Source organism: Watersipora subatra, chromosome 5, assembly GCF_963576615.1.
Source record: "Watersipora subatra chromosome 5, tzWatSuba1.1, whole genome shotgun sequence".
Taxonomy (NCBI): Eukaryota; Metazoa; Bryozoa; class Gymnolaemata; order Cheilostomatida; family Watersiporidae; genus Watersipora; species Watersipora subatra.
Window position 1 is genome coordinate 38147220 of NC_088712.1, and position 14658 is coordinate 38161877.

The 14658-nt window shown below is 35.0% G+C and overlaps 1 protein-coding gene across 2 annotated transcripts in view; it reads left to right on the forward strand.

The window, feature by feature from the left end:
- LOC137396361 (TNF receptor-associated factor 5-like) overlaps positions 1 to 12318 on the forward strand; it is a 50256-nt gene extending 37938 nt beyond the window's left edge. For both annotated transcript variants that reach the window (XM_068082600.1, XM_068082601.1), the window contains 4 exons: positions 1158 to 1240; positions 2710 to 2859; positions 5953 to 6120; positions 11091 to 12318. In XM_068082600.1, the coding sequence (XP_067938701.1) occupies positions 1158 to 1240; positions 2710 to 2859; positions 5953 to 6120; positions 11091 to 11258 (569 nt within the window). In that variant the 3' untranslated portion in view covers positions 11259 to 12318. The remainder of the gene's footprint in view (positions 1 to 1157; positions 1241 to 2709; positions 2860 to 5952; positions 6121 to 11090) is intronic.
- The last annotated feature ends 2340 nt before the right edge of the window (positions 12319 to 14658 follow it).

The window sequence follows — 14658 nt, forward strand, 5'->3', positions numbered from 1 at the left end:
TAGTATGTTACCATCCAGGTTATATACATGTTAGTATGTTACCATCCAGGTTATATACATGTTAGTATGTTACCATCCAAGTTATATACATGTTAGTATGTTACCATCCAGGTTATATACATGTTAGTATGTTACCATCCAGGTTATATACATGTTAGTATGTTACCATCCAGGTTATATACGTGTTAGTATGTTACCATCCAGGTTATATACATGTTAGTATGTTACCATCCAAGTTATATACATGTTAGTATGTTACCATCCAAGTTATATACATGTTAGTATGTTACCATACTTGTTTCTGTAGTCTACTAAGTTGTCCAGGCTGTTCTTAATGATGAACTGACACAAAACTTTAGTAAATTTTATCAGAAAGTATCGATAATTTTAAATTTGTTGCGATTATTTTTGTTTGAGGTAGTTTAATTGCCAGAATGTTTCACGATTTAAATCGACTAAACTTCATCCTGATTAAAATGTTCAAAAAAAGTGCATAATGATATTACTAGTTGTTATCGTTGATACCGGCAATTGCGTATACACGGATCTCTTCTGTCGGTCTCTTTGCAACTAGAGATGTCATAATCTCAGTTTCACTTGATCTGAGCGATTTAACCGCAATCAAGTTTTGTCAATTTCAGTCTTGAAACATCCTGGCGATCAGATGACCTCAAACATTAAAACAATCGCAAATGATAAAAAACTATTATACTTTCTGATAAAATTTACTAAAATTCTGCGCAAGTTTATCTTTAATGTTGCGTAGATTTTAACAGCTGCTAGTAACGGCAGTCAGTGCAATTCAATCGTCAGTCGATTGTTGTTAAGAGGTGATTCTTCTAAAAATTTAACATAACCAAATTTTATCACTTTTGAATGTTTCGTTCTTAAGCAAAGCATTAAGTTTTTTCGATGATTGTCTCAGCTTGCTAAATACTGTAAGTACTTTTACCTCAGTTCCTCATCATACTAAAGACAGATTTCTTTAGCATTTGGTGATAGCCACTAAAGACAGATTTCTTTAGTGGCTATCACCAAATGCTGCTAACTTTTGTCTTTAGCGATTGTAGCTTTTTCTGAAATCTGCGTTTCTCACTGACTCATTCCATTCCACACGATTTACTTCTCAAGAGTTGCCTGCTCTTCATTTATTGCAGACAAAGTTACAGTCATAGAATCCCTCTCCCAGAGCATCAGGAGGATTAATGAACAGCAAAATGAAATGGAAAAACGGTTAAAGGTTGGTATAATAAAAAAGTGGGCGTCATACATTTCCTAAATACTTGGAACTACAGACTATTTACGTGTTAATGAAGCCTAGATTCCAGCTAGTCAGTAACTTGGCCCACCGGTTGGAAGTTTAGGCACTGCTAAACTTTAATTTCTACCAACTCTATGCGTGTTTGCTATAAGAAGTCGTCGTATCTTACTGTGGGATATATTTATATATGAACATCATCACAGCACAGTGTAATACACAGGTACAGCTACTCTATTGTCCATGATTGAGTGTCTCCTTTATGTATGAGTTATTCTTGTTAAAGGTTGACTTGCAACAAAATTCACATTACAGTTATTTTGTATCAAAAGATTCACCATGTCTTACTCTGTTGTCTTGTAGGTGCCAAATATGTGGAAATGTGATTACAAGCTCTTAAAAGCTCAAAAACGAAAAGCCGCCGTAGATTGAAATCTCTTCATTTCTCTGACGTTGTCATTACAGTTTGGTTATTGTCTTGTCACGTGATGTTCGCACGTGAATTGAAAGGTCAATAAAAAGCTCAGTATAAACTTATTCTAGCACTAGTTTATGACAAACACTTCGGGTTTTACCGGAGACCCCGTATCAAATATAGATGATCGCTACTTTACAGTTTTGTTTCGACTTGGCCTAATCGACAAGTCGTAATGTGATCACGTGACACAGTACTTCGCAAATAATTTCTGCAGCACTTTTCGAGTATCACAGGTGACCAACAGGCTCGTCATGATTATCAGACAATGATATGTACTTCTTCGAGCTAAGGTTAAAAAATTAAACGAATTTTTACGGTAAGTTATAAGATACCGCCGCTAAAATAAACAGCATTACAATGACGATAAAGCAGACGTGTAAGAACAACAGACATAGTTTTATTGAATGCGTGAAGTGTATTTGTGAAAATATTTTGACAAATACGGTTGCATGAAAGTGTAAACAGAAACCATCTACCGCAACTACGTCACATTTGAGCCGTTTTGAAAAGAGAATCCAAACTACGGCGGTATTGTGTGGCTGCGATTAACTGTTCATTTTTGAGCTTTTAAGAGCATGTAATCACATTGCCACATATTTTGCACCTACAACACAACAGAGTAAGACATGGTGAATCTTTTGATATCAAATAACTGTAATGTGAATTTTGTTGCAAGTCAACCTTTAAGTTTCACCCCTTAAGACTTGCTTAGCTGGCTGGTGTCCGGCTGGCGCTGTGCTCAGAGGGCGTGTTCTGCTTGGGTGACTAACCTCGGTGGTGGCATGGCTCCTTTCACCATTTGGTGTGATAGTCTGTGAATGCTAAATGTGCTGCGTTATTACCCTTTATTGGTATTCAGTGATTTCGATTGAGTTCAGGATATGGATAGGATTTCCTCCGACAAGTTTACATATCGCTTGATATCGTTTAGCACACTCATTGTCTGGCCGCATCACAACATTTTTTATTTTAGGGTCAGAAGTCTGCCTCCTACGAAGGAGTACTCATCTGGAGAATCAGCGATTACAAGAGAAAAAAATCTGATGCTATCAGAGGTCTGCAGATGTCGATCTACAGTTATCCTTTTTACAGCTCTAGATATGGCTACAAGATATGTGCAAAGGTTAGTGTTGAGTTCTTGGTGAAATATTTGAAGAATCAAAAAGGATCTTTTTAGACGGTATTTGAGGATTTGAATTTTTTTTTCAATTTAATTTTTAAATTAATTTAAATTGAAAAAATTATTTTTCAAAACTGTTACAGTCATACCTTAACAGTGTGTCCCATAATCTGAGAAATTTAAGATACGAGGAAAATTCTGAGCAAGTTTTTGCCTCTAGATCAGGGGTTCTTAACCAGTTGGAAATTTCCCACCAGTGGGAAATTTGAGGTGGGAAATTTTCAAGCTTCAGATTGAGAATATTGGTTACGCACATTTCAAGGATATAGCTGTTGTACGGCATTTTCACCACATACCTGGTGCAGATACATGCTTTTATTGTGGGTACAACTGTATTAATACGGAAACCAACCCTCTGATGTATCAAGCAGCTTATTGGATAATTAGTCTGCATTGCATCAGCTATGCATCACTACCATACTACTGAGGCATCACACAAGCATACACCAAACATATCAGAGCTAGTAAAAATAAACAGCGGCAGAGGGCCCACTAAGATCATGACTGCTAACTTTGCACTTTGCTGTTTTTATTATAATTAAATTACTCTATTGTTGTGTTTATCTTGAACATTATTTTTCCATAAATAACAAGTATATCATGACAAACTATCCATAAAATATTATTTCTATCACAGTTCAATTAATAATTGATTCATTTTGACTGTATGGCAAAATGATATCTGAAAAGCCTCCTGCAATCTGAGAGTGGCACAAAATACTACAATTTTCCGCTGCTAGAGAGGGGGAAATCTCTAAGTGTGGTCTGTCAAAGTGGGAAATACACTGGAAAAGGTTAAGAACCACTGCTCTAAATACTAGAGAAATTTGGGATACGAACATATCGACATCGACAGTTATCGATGCAGCAGCAGGTGGTCGAGTATGTGTGATTCACTTACAGGAACAACATCGGTCTTTCTTGTCGGATCAGTTTGAAAAAGTTTCAAGTTAAATTTATAGTTAATGTTATGTTAACGTCACAAAAGTGTAGCGTACCGAATGTGTTGCTGTCGAGTCTTTCATACACAGCCGTTAGCTATTATTGTTTGTCTCAAATGTACGACCATACAGCAGTGTACATTATAATGTTACATTTTATTGCAAACATAACATTTAGATCGGTGTTTGAAACATTATAAGCGTAGATGGTGAATTTGAACAATTAAAAACATGTTTTTCCGTTTTATAATCCTGTCTTTTGCAGGTTTTTCAAGAGTGGAAACGGATTAATTTGTATTTAATTATTTTGTTTAGAAAATATTGATTTGAAAAACGGAACTGTCATACGAGCACCGAAACACATTTAAGATAAACTTACACAAGTTTTTGTAGATTTTATCAGAAAGGTATTTTTCTATCATTTGCGATTGTTTTTTATGTTTGGGTTGATCTGATTGCCAGAATGTTTCAATATTAGCATGATAATACTGATACAATAAATATTCTAGCATGATAATTTATCGCTGCTTGCCTTGATGTTGAACTAGAACCAAGTTTTTGTAGATTTTATCAGAAAGTATCTGTATTTTTCTATCATTTGCAATTGTTTTTGATGTTTGTTTTTGATTGCCAGGATGTTTCAAGATTAAAATTGATAAAACTCGATCACGATTGAAATGCTCAGATTAAACGAAAGTGTGATTATGTCTATAGTTGCAAAGAGGCAAACGGAATAGAGACCTGTCAAACTTCAACTTGAATGCAATAGCCGATATCAACTAACGCCACTGTAACAACTAGGGACGTCATTTTGCACGCCTTTTTTCTGAAAGTTGTCGAGGTATGGCCGCATTCAGTTATTGTTGTATCCATGGATCTGCATCTACAGCTATAATCTCAAAAACTTGAAGATTTCGCAGATTTTATTGCAAGAAAAAGCGGTACTATCAATGGGATAGCCAATCATATACGTGTAGCTTTATTTCTGACTGATAAAACTCATGTTTTTACTGCAGTCAAACATTTAGATACTAGAGTAATTCATTGAAGGACAGGCTGGAAATAAGACTCCTGTAAGAAATCACTGCAATTAATTCAATTCGGTTCAACTTCTTTTTTAATAAATACTGCGAATAATTGTACATAGCATCATATAAAATATGTAAAAAGCTAACATATATGTAAAAAAATTATATTTATTCAGTAAAATTGTAATAAATAAGTTTTTATTATTACTCTATTTTGAAGACATGCGAAAGGAAAAGATGGTTCGGTTGTGCGTATGTTCAGAGAGGAAGAGGTAGTGATAAAGATATGTGGCATGAATAACGAGTGTGTATCTGTCTGCTTGTATCTAAGTGCGTGTATCTGTGCGCGTGTGTCTGTGCTCGTGTGTCTGTGCATGCGTATTTGTGTTAGCATAAATTTTTTCGCACTTTCGGTAGATTACATCGACATGTAAACATCACACGCACATACTACGTATTGGTGTAAATCAAAGCATCAGAGAATGTTATGGTCAAAGTTGACAAACAACTAATCACAATAATTAGTTTTATTCAAATAGATGAAACAAAATAATTCTGTCTTCCATTTCTCTGCTAATCAAGTCAATAATCAATAATTCATTTAAAAATCTATTACCCTCACTCCATCAATTTAGAGTTATTATGACATTTTAACGGTGGTATGGAAAAACAACTCCTTGTTTTCACTGAAGCTTTGCTCACATCCTTGGTGTTCATAGCAATAATCAAGTGAAGCTGATTTCATCAATAGAAAAATAAGTGCATTCGCTTAGCGTTTAGCTTCTTTACTAATAAGTGTGGTTATTGCATTGGGTTACCTCTATGAGTGAGGGAGTACTTGACTACAACCATCATAGACAGTAGGCATTAGGTTTTGTTATTATATAAAGTGAAATATGCATGTCTATTCTCATAGATGTATCTTCCTGTATAGGTTAACTGCTGTGAGAGGGATGTTGCTCTAATTTGATTAAATGCATCATAGACAGTAGGCATTAGATTTGATTATTATATAAAGTGAAATACGCATGTCTATTCTCATAGATGTATCTTCATTTATATCTCAGGCCTGCCTGAATGGTGACGAACTTGGTCGAGGGAAATGTCTGAGTCTTTTTTTCGTTCTCATGAGAGGAGAATATGATGAACATCTTACCTTCCCTTTCAAACAGAGAGTGACCTTCACCCTTATATGTCCGAGTAACTCAGAACTCGACAAGCATGAGACATTTGTTGTGAGTATTGGTGTTGGACGGTATGGAGGAGGTTTATCTAGCTCAGTGCAAACACTGCTGATAGAGTGGTTATTGCTACACTCTGCTGATAGAGTGGTTATTGCTACACTCTGCTGATAGAGTGGTTATTGCTACAGGGAAATGAATGATTAAAAACACAAAATCTTTACTTTAATAAAATAATAATATTATAATATATGTCCATCTGTCTGAAGCCACTCTAAGAATGGTAGGGAAAAGTATGCAACGCCGTGAATCAAAGTCGGATGTTTGGATTCCCAGCCAAATGTGCTACTATCTACACCATTCGACTACCTTGCTGCATCACTGAATATTTATGCGCATAGCTATTACACATGATAATCTCTCGTGGCGCATAGAACTGCCAGCTTACTAGTAAACTCTAAACTAAGGAATGACCACAGAGTTTTTACTAATGAATCAAATAATAATTTGAATAAAATAACTAAATTCTTAATTTTAATTATATTTTAATGACGTTCGCTGAAGTCTTGAAGTGTAACTGTCTGCACAAATGATATGTAATTTTAATAGCACGGCATACAGTGTACCTTCGGGTTTCAATAACTCTGTTATATGATTTTTTCACCCTGCGATGTAGAACACGATGATTTTTCACCCTCTCCATGTGCAATATTTTTCGTCATACGATATCAACAAGGATTTCTTTTGAAATTCAAGTTGGTGCTCGGTGTGCTGATTACATCGAAATAACAAATTTGCCGATATGTTATTCGTCGAAATCCCTCTAAACATGAATAAAAGCAATACGATGCACGATCTCGCTCAGTTCAGCATTATTCCTAATTAGTTATTGTGAAAACGAAACCAGAAACAGATGGGGGATAAAATTTTAGTGATGAAAAAGTTGAAGTTCAATAGAATAGTTGAAAATACATACTAAAACTTAGCTTCAAGTATGTGTTTAGTAAGTTAAACACATTTACGTTAAATTCAGTGGTATGTTATACGTCTGCCTCAAAGGTAAGAACTCCCTATGGTATGCACTGTGCATAGTACATCGTATTATTTTTATTGCATATCATAACCACTAAATAGACTAAAGCTACTGTAGGTAACCATAATTACCAAATTTAACATATTTTTTGGTACTAATTTTTTATATGTGCAGTGTAGATACAGAAAATTTTGATGACTTTACCAGAGGTGTTTGCATTAGATATTTACTATGGGTTTTTATACCCTTCTAAACGATATTTTCCCCTTACGATGCCAACTTTGGAATGAATTGAAATTGTATGGGGAGGGTCCACTGTATTGAGATTTTATTTTGTTATTTTCTTATTTTCAATTAAACCCTCCTTAAAAAACAATTTAGTTGAACATTCTAAAGACCACTTCTGTAGATTATAGCTAAAACAAAATATAAAAGGCTGTATAATTGTGTTAAGAATTTCAGATCATCTGGTTTTTAAATTTGCATTTCTAAAGTTTGTTTCTTTGAAGTTCTGCGTGAAGCAGGTAGAGAATATGCTGATATCTTGTGATGAGTCATCGTGGAACAATTTCTGACATTTTAATATCCGCTGGAAATTTGTTAATTGAATGTCTATATCTTAGGTTGAAATAGTTTGGTTAGGTTCATAAGTCTCAATGGGTATAATGAGTTACATAAAGTCGGTGCAACTTTATGTTTCTGCGAGTAGATGCTGCAAGTTAATGAGTTAACTTTAAAAAGTCGCAAATGTAACAGCTATGCTTATCTACTGCGATTTGATTGGTCGAGGCTAACTTAAAAGGCTCTATTGCCGGAATGTAGCTCCAAAGAAGAGGCATATTTAGACTGGAGGAAGGTAATCTTTCCTGTCCTGCAACTGGAAAGTTTATTTTAAAAATAAAAAACATTCAAGTCTGCGTTTTTCAACACTTTTGCGCAATAAATGGGAAGCGTTTTATTTTTATAAACAACTGCTTATATTTTTTTCACAAAATTTTGAGATTGAAAAATTTGACTATCTAATCTAATATGACTATCTAATTTGAAGCTTAATGCCTAATAAATCATTGGCTGCTGTAGTTAAACTCATTTGAAGTTGTCTTCACATTTAGACAACTCCAAAAGGCACCTAGTGTTCAAGATATGTGGCTGCTGTAATGAGAATTCAGCTATTTTATGTTTATGCGCTTTCTGGTATCGCTGTCAGGTACTTTTAGGTTTCCACATGAATTCTGTATCCTATACATTCTTGCTGAGGTTTATTGAAAATAACAAGCATATGCCAGACAGTTAAAACAGTTGATTCATTTTAGCCATTGTTTTTATAATTAAAAATACCTTGTAATCATCTTAAGTTGATGATTTTTAAGGAATAATTTGATCAGCATATATTGTCTGCTTACAAATATAGTAGACACTCGTACAACGTAAACAATCCGTTCCGAGCACATGTACATTAGAAGGATTTGGTGTTATACGAACAGTAAAATATATGTACAGTGAAACTCGGATAACTCAACCTTCAAGGGACCGAGCAAAAGTGTTCGAATTATCAGAGTGTTCAAGTTATCAGAGCACTGTCACAAGTCTATGTATTCACTTATTTATTAGTAGATACATGAACATATACAAACTATAATATAAATCAAAAGCACAAATGGCTTGTTTCAAATTAAATGCTTCTAATGTAAAGTTTAAAACGTTTTTATCAAAAAGTATAGAGATTTTTCTATCACTTGAGATTGGTTTGTTGTTTGAGGTGATGTTATTGCCAGGACGTTTTTTAGATTGACATTGGCAAAACTTGATCGTTGCTGAAATGCTCAAAGAAAAGACATCTTTTTCTTTTGAGCGTTTTACCCACGATCAATTTTGCCGATCTTTCTTGAAGTTTATGGAAAGATTACCTTACTTTACCTGGGATTCGTTAAGAGCAACACTCCGAGGCAGTTCAATTAAAAGTTTTACGAGGTTTAACAGTACATTGTATATCACTCACGCTTTTTGAATGGATACTTATTGAATGTACACACGTATTCTGTGTTTAGGTCAAACGATGAATAGTTTTTTTAGCTAAGAAAACATATACGTTTAATAAAAACAAATTTTAAGACGTTTTAAACATTCAACATTCCGACGTTGATTCAACACGGAATCAACTTCGGAAAAATATTCGTCACGGGCTAGCCGGGTCACGCACTCAAGGATTTTCGCCACGCACATACAAAACAACATTGCGATTTTTGTTTTGTATGTGCATGGCGAAAATCCTTGCGCCCGTGGCCGGGCCAGTCCGCGCTATTCATCGTATAGCAGTATAAATCAAATTTCACTAAACCTTTAGAACAGTCGTTGACAAAAATATTTTGCCGATGGAGGTAATAACGACGCTTATGAATTACGAAAAGTTGAGGTTTACCTCTATGGCTTGGAATAAAGTGATTTTCTAAAGCGATAGCAACCGTTTCGGTAGCCGTTGGGCAAAAAACAGTTCGTTATAACAGTGTTGAATTCGAGTTATATAGAGCCATTTATCATTGCGTGGGAACGGACCAAGCAAATCCAGTCGAGTTAACCATGTGTTCGCTATATCCGAGGGCGAGTTATCCATGTTTCACTGTATATAGCTTAGTCCATGCTAAGATCTTTCCAAACTCACCCCTGTGGTCATAAAGAATGGAAAAACTAGACATAAATTTTTAATTTGTTGGCTGTATTGTAACTGCAACATTATTAGTTTGCATCAACAACTTTCTCCTTTTTCTAATCAATTTCACTGGTTTTATAGACTATGGTTGCAGTAATTTTCCAATAAGTTATCGGAAATGCACATCTTCGACGTTCATTCAAAACGATTTGTTTATTTTTTCTAGACAGCAAAGTCTATTCTGTAAAGTAAAACTAATAACAAATATTTTATACGTCTGCAATAAAACAAAACAAAAAAATGTTTTTACTATTAAAAGAGTGGCGCTTACCTGTTCGTCGTCTATCTGTATCCAGGGGTCAAGGTTAGAATAAAAGGTAACTTTTGACGATACTCCAACTTGTAACATTCAAATTGGTAGACTTTAGTTGTAATACCTGTACCAATCGATCACCTTTAGATATTTATGAACATTTGTGCAGCTACCTATTCTCTGTTTTGTCGACACATCTGACGATCTACCACCACAAACTTGAATGCCATGGAAATTGTATATATATGTAATAGGTATAACGCTATATTTATGTCATTTTTTCTCACAAGTGCGGCGAAATATGTTACCTTTCAAATCGAGTTTGAGAATTTGCCTCTACCTGACACTTCACATTTTATGGACTTTTTATGTAGTGTAAAGCAAAAGCTTTACATGAGTTCTTTTCGTTATCTGGAATTTATGTTATGAGGTATACATTATAGGAGCGTCTACTGTATGCCTTTTTCCTTCCCCAGTGCGACAAGAGAGAAAACAATATTTTTAAGGTTAACCATGAGATTTTCTCTCATGTAAAATGAAGAAAAAGCTTTACATAATTTCTTCATGTTAAGTGAAATGTACGTAAATGAAGTTCACATTTACGTAAACGAAGTAAAAGCTGCTTTGCATGCACTCTTGACCTTTGTAGTGAACTATCCTTTAGTCTATTTTAGCTCTTTAGTTTTGTTCTTATTTATGTAGGGACAAACTATAAAAAACTAGTTTTGACAGTATAAACCACATTCGACGCACAAGTCCCAGCATCTGAATTTTAATGTGTCATGAAATGTAAATAACTGGTGTGTACAGGCGCTGTCCTCTCATTTGAGAACAACATTTTTGTAGTAGATGCATTACTTGACTTTTAATATTTTGTTTTATGTTTTAATAAGAACTGCTGAGTAGTTTTTTCATCCCACCGGTTTACTAGTACACTTTTCAATGACCATGCTATGCCCTCATTTATGATGAGAGACCATCTTCTTTTCCATATTGTGTTTATGCTCCATCAGTTCTTGTATATACTTTAGCCTGACCAAGACAGCTCCTCCTTCAGAAAACCCTTGACAGATATGAACATCGCTTCAGGATGCCCCCAGTTTGCCTTACACAGTGAAGTGGAGTCAAGACACTTCTTGGTATCTGATAGCATTTATCTGAGAGTCAAGGTGGAACCTAGTGGTGACATCATTCCATAACGATCGTCGGACCTGATCAGATCTAGTCAGTCTGCAGAAATAGTCTTCCATTCTCCTGTTGAGAGCACCTTCATTTCTGTTTGAAAAACAATCTTTTCATCATATTTGCCAAGTCTCCCGGTTTGGTCAAGACCTTCCAGTTTTTTAAGTCAGTCTCACTTTTGCTCAAAATCTCCCGTTTTCCTCCAGCTTTTTCAATAAAAGTAGTGGTTTAATTTTTTTACTTGTCGATTTCCTTTTGTTTACTAGTTGTGAGCCCTCAACATCATACAAAGTTATTAATAATGAAACAGATCGCTACTACACCGTATGTTTGCCATGAAACCTGAGCTATTTAGATTTAGCAACATTGGTGTCTAACGATTTGCTCGACAGTTTTTTATCAGTAAACAAAGATTATACATGGAGCTGTGACATATCGTTGGCAAACGACCATGACCTCACATTGATAGTAGAGTACCTGAAGATTGAATAAAATCGTGGAAGGGTCTCCTATGTTGGTACCGATGAAGAAAAAAAAACTTCACAAAGAAATCTAGGCTTCAGATTCAACTACTACATTTCCCGTCAATCTCACCCTTTTTTCTCAACTACTTGGCAAGTATGCTTTTCATGGTGCATTATAATTTCTTCCATGTGGATGGGAGATGAACACTCATCCTTTCAAAATGTTCCCATTTGTTACATAATATCTAAATGTCTTGGCAATCATAAATTGTACATGTGTGAAACATAATGTTGTTTAAAACCAGCACAGTTTGTAGGTTTTTTCTAATTAAACTAGTCTGCTTCAGAATCTTGTCTGCTATTTGTTCGTTCCTATATTCTGTTTGCAAGTTGTTAATTTAGTTTTACATTACTTTTTATGTGTGTTATTGGAATACTCGATAGACGGTGGCTGGCTTTATGTGCTATCATAAGTTTACTCACAACTAACGATTATCGTTAGCTGCTTGTTCATCATTTTTCTTTTTCTTCGCAGAATAAACGATGTCGTAAGTTAGTGGTTTGTTTTATTTTATCTGTTCATTGTCTTCTCAATGTTGTAAAAGGCTCTTTGACAGGCTTATGGATTGTTGCCTGAAAATCAGGCTGATGGTGAGATATTGGCTATATCAATAAAAACCAGACAGGCCCCTCCGGCGGCTTGCATGATACCACTCTTTTAAATTTTATCTCACTTTTCTGTTGTTTTATATTTGCAATTCAAAAAAGAGAGTTCATTGCAGGCAAGTGTTTCCCTTAAGGTTGAAGCAAGCTGGAGAGAAATTGAGAGAGTCCACAACAGCTAGTACTAGTATCAGCATAACGACGATTGCTTTGTGAAGCGCACTGGAATTGTTTCCCTTGTGTAGCACTGGAAGCGTCAGACACAAGTAAAATATTTTTCTTTGACATCTATAAAAATCAAGTTCATTACACACTTATAATATTAATTGCATATTATTTAGTACTTGTTTTTAATAACTTTTTACAGCCAATTACTATTTTGAATGGTATATTATTATTTTGAAAATATCAAGTTTTATTAAAGTTGAACCAACTTTTTTGTGTGATTCAATCTTATTTTAAAACGTGTTCTTTGATGATCAGCCAACTAATCATGACAAAGGTGCAGGTGAAAATACTGAGCGCTACCAATAGGCAAAATATCGCTAGAGTTCACTGCTGCCTCAGTGACCCTTATCCAATGCTGCCTCAGTGCCCCTTATACAATGTCAAATGATTTTTTGTGCCAAAGTTGGAATCACTGTAACCGGACATAGTGGCAACAGACCAACGAAAGACAGGCATTGAGATTTTTATATCTATACAAGTATTTGAGGTTGAGAACTTCCTGTAGACATAAATGTGGCTAAAAACGTGATTTAAATGCCAATACAGAGTTACTCATCATGGCAGGTAGGAGCCAATGCTCCCAACTATGCAATCACATTAGAAATGATAGTAGATGCAAGCTATGCAATGATGCATCAGAACCTTCTAAGACATCATCAATGGATGCAGCAACTAACTGGACCTGAGTTAACAACTAAATGATTATTTAGACAATGATGTCATAGCTAGTTAGTCGTGGAGGCGGAAATGCCACGCCTCCACAATAATTTATTACTGAGATACTAGCTTTTACCTGCAAAAAAACACCTCAATAAGTAGCTAGGGTTACTTAACCACAACAATTCTACTTTTTCATTCTTTACTTTGATGGTGACTCCCATATATTGAGAGTTTTCCTTTCCTAGATGTTTCGAAAGATAACTCCAAAATTGTATATCAAATAATGGGTAAAATCTGTTCTTTGAATATATAAATTGCAAACATTTTGAGAATTACTTTGACCTTATAAATTGTAGATGTCTCCAATTTCTTGCTTTGGCTACACTGACAGATTTGCAGCAAAAATAGCAACCAAGACATTATTTTAATAATTGTTAAATTAAAATGTTAATTTCACAATTTGGCTACTGCCTGTAGTATTGTCTGGTGCTGAAGTCATCTTTTAATTTCGGAGGTACGTCGTTGGGCTCCCCTTTGCCATGTCTGACAGTAATCTACCGTAAGCCTGATGCTGCTTTTGTCGGATTTCTTAATAAATTTGAAAGCTTGACATTTTCGTCTTCTTCTTATCATATCGTTACTGGTGACTTTCTTGACGATAGTTTAATACTACCCTGATGACACTGATACCTGCGCGACTACTTGAGATAGTCGGATTTCGCCCATGTCACGCTTTTTCTGATTTTAAATATTTGTGACTGGTCCAATTTTGGCATCTTCCAATTCAACGCGCGGAAATGGTATACGGATTATCGCCCTTAGTTCAGATTTTTACTGAGTGTTTATTGTGTAAAGGTAAGAGCCTAAGACACAAGACACCATAACACAACAACGCCGGAGTATCAAATTTACGCAGTTGCAGCCAACACAGAGCATAAGCAGTGTTTACCAAAATATTTTAAATAATTGAATAATGTAAGTTGCATCAGCATGCTCAAAGATTATGTTCAACATTTGTCATGTATACTTGGATACAACTTAGCAAGAAAAGTACATTATATATATTTTAAACAAGCGTATATATAATATAAATTGTATATTTCACATAACGAATTAAAATTGTTATTTACATATTTTCTTGTGTGCAAAGTATACATCATACATGGTGACCACATTGTGTAAATACCTGATAATATACCAGCCAAAATTAATAAATTTCAATTATTTCCACGAATGCAGCGTTCTTGCCATTCTAATGCTCCTGCAGTACTAAACATACCTGCCAACTCTCACGCATTGGGCGTGAGACTCACGCAATCACCCCAGATAAAAAATGAAAATGCGTGAGAAATACGTGAGATTTTTGCCCCAATTTCCACAATTTTATATATACTGTCATTAA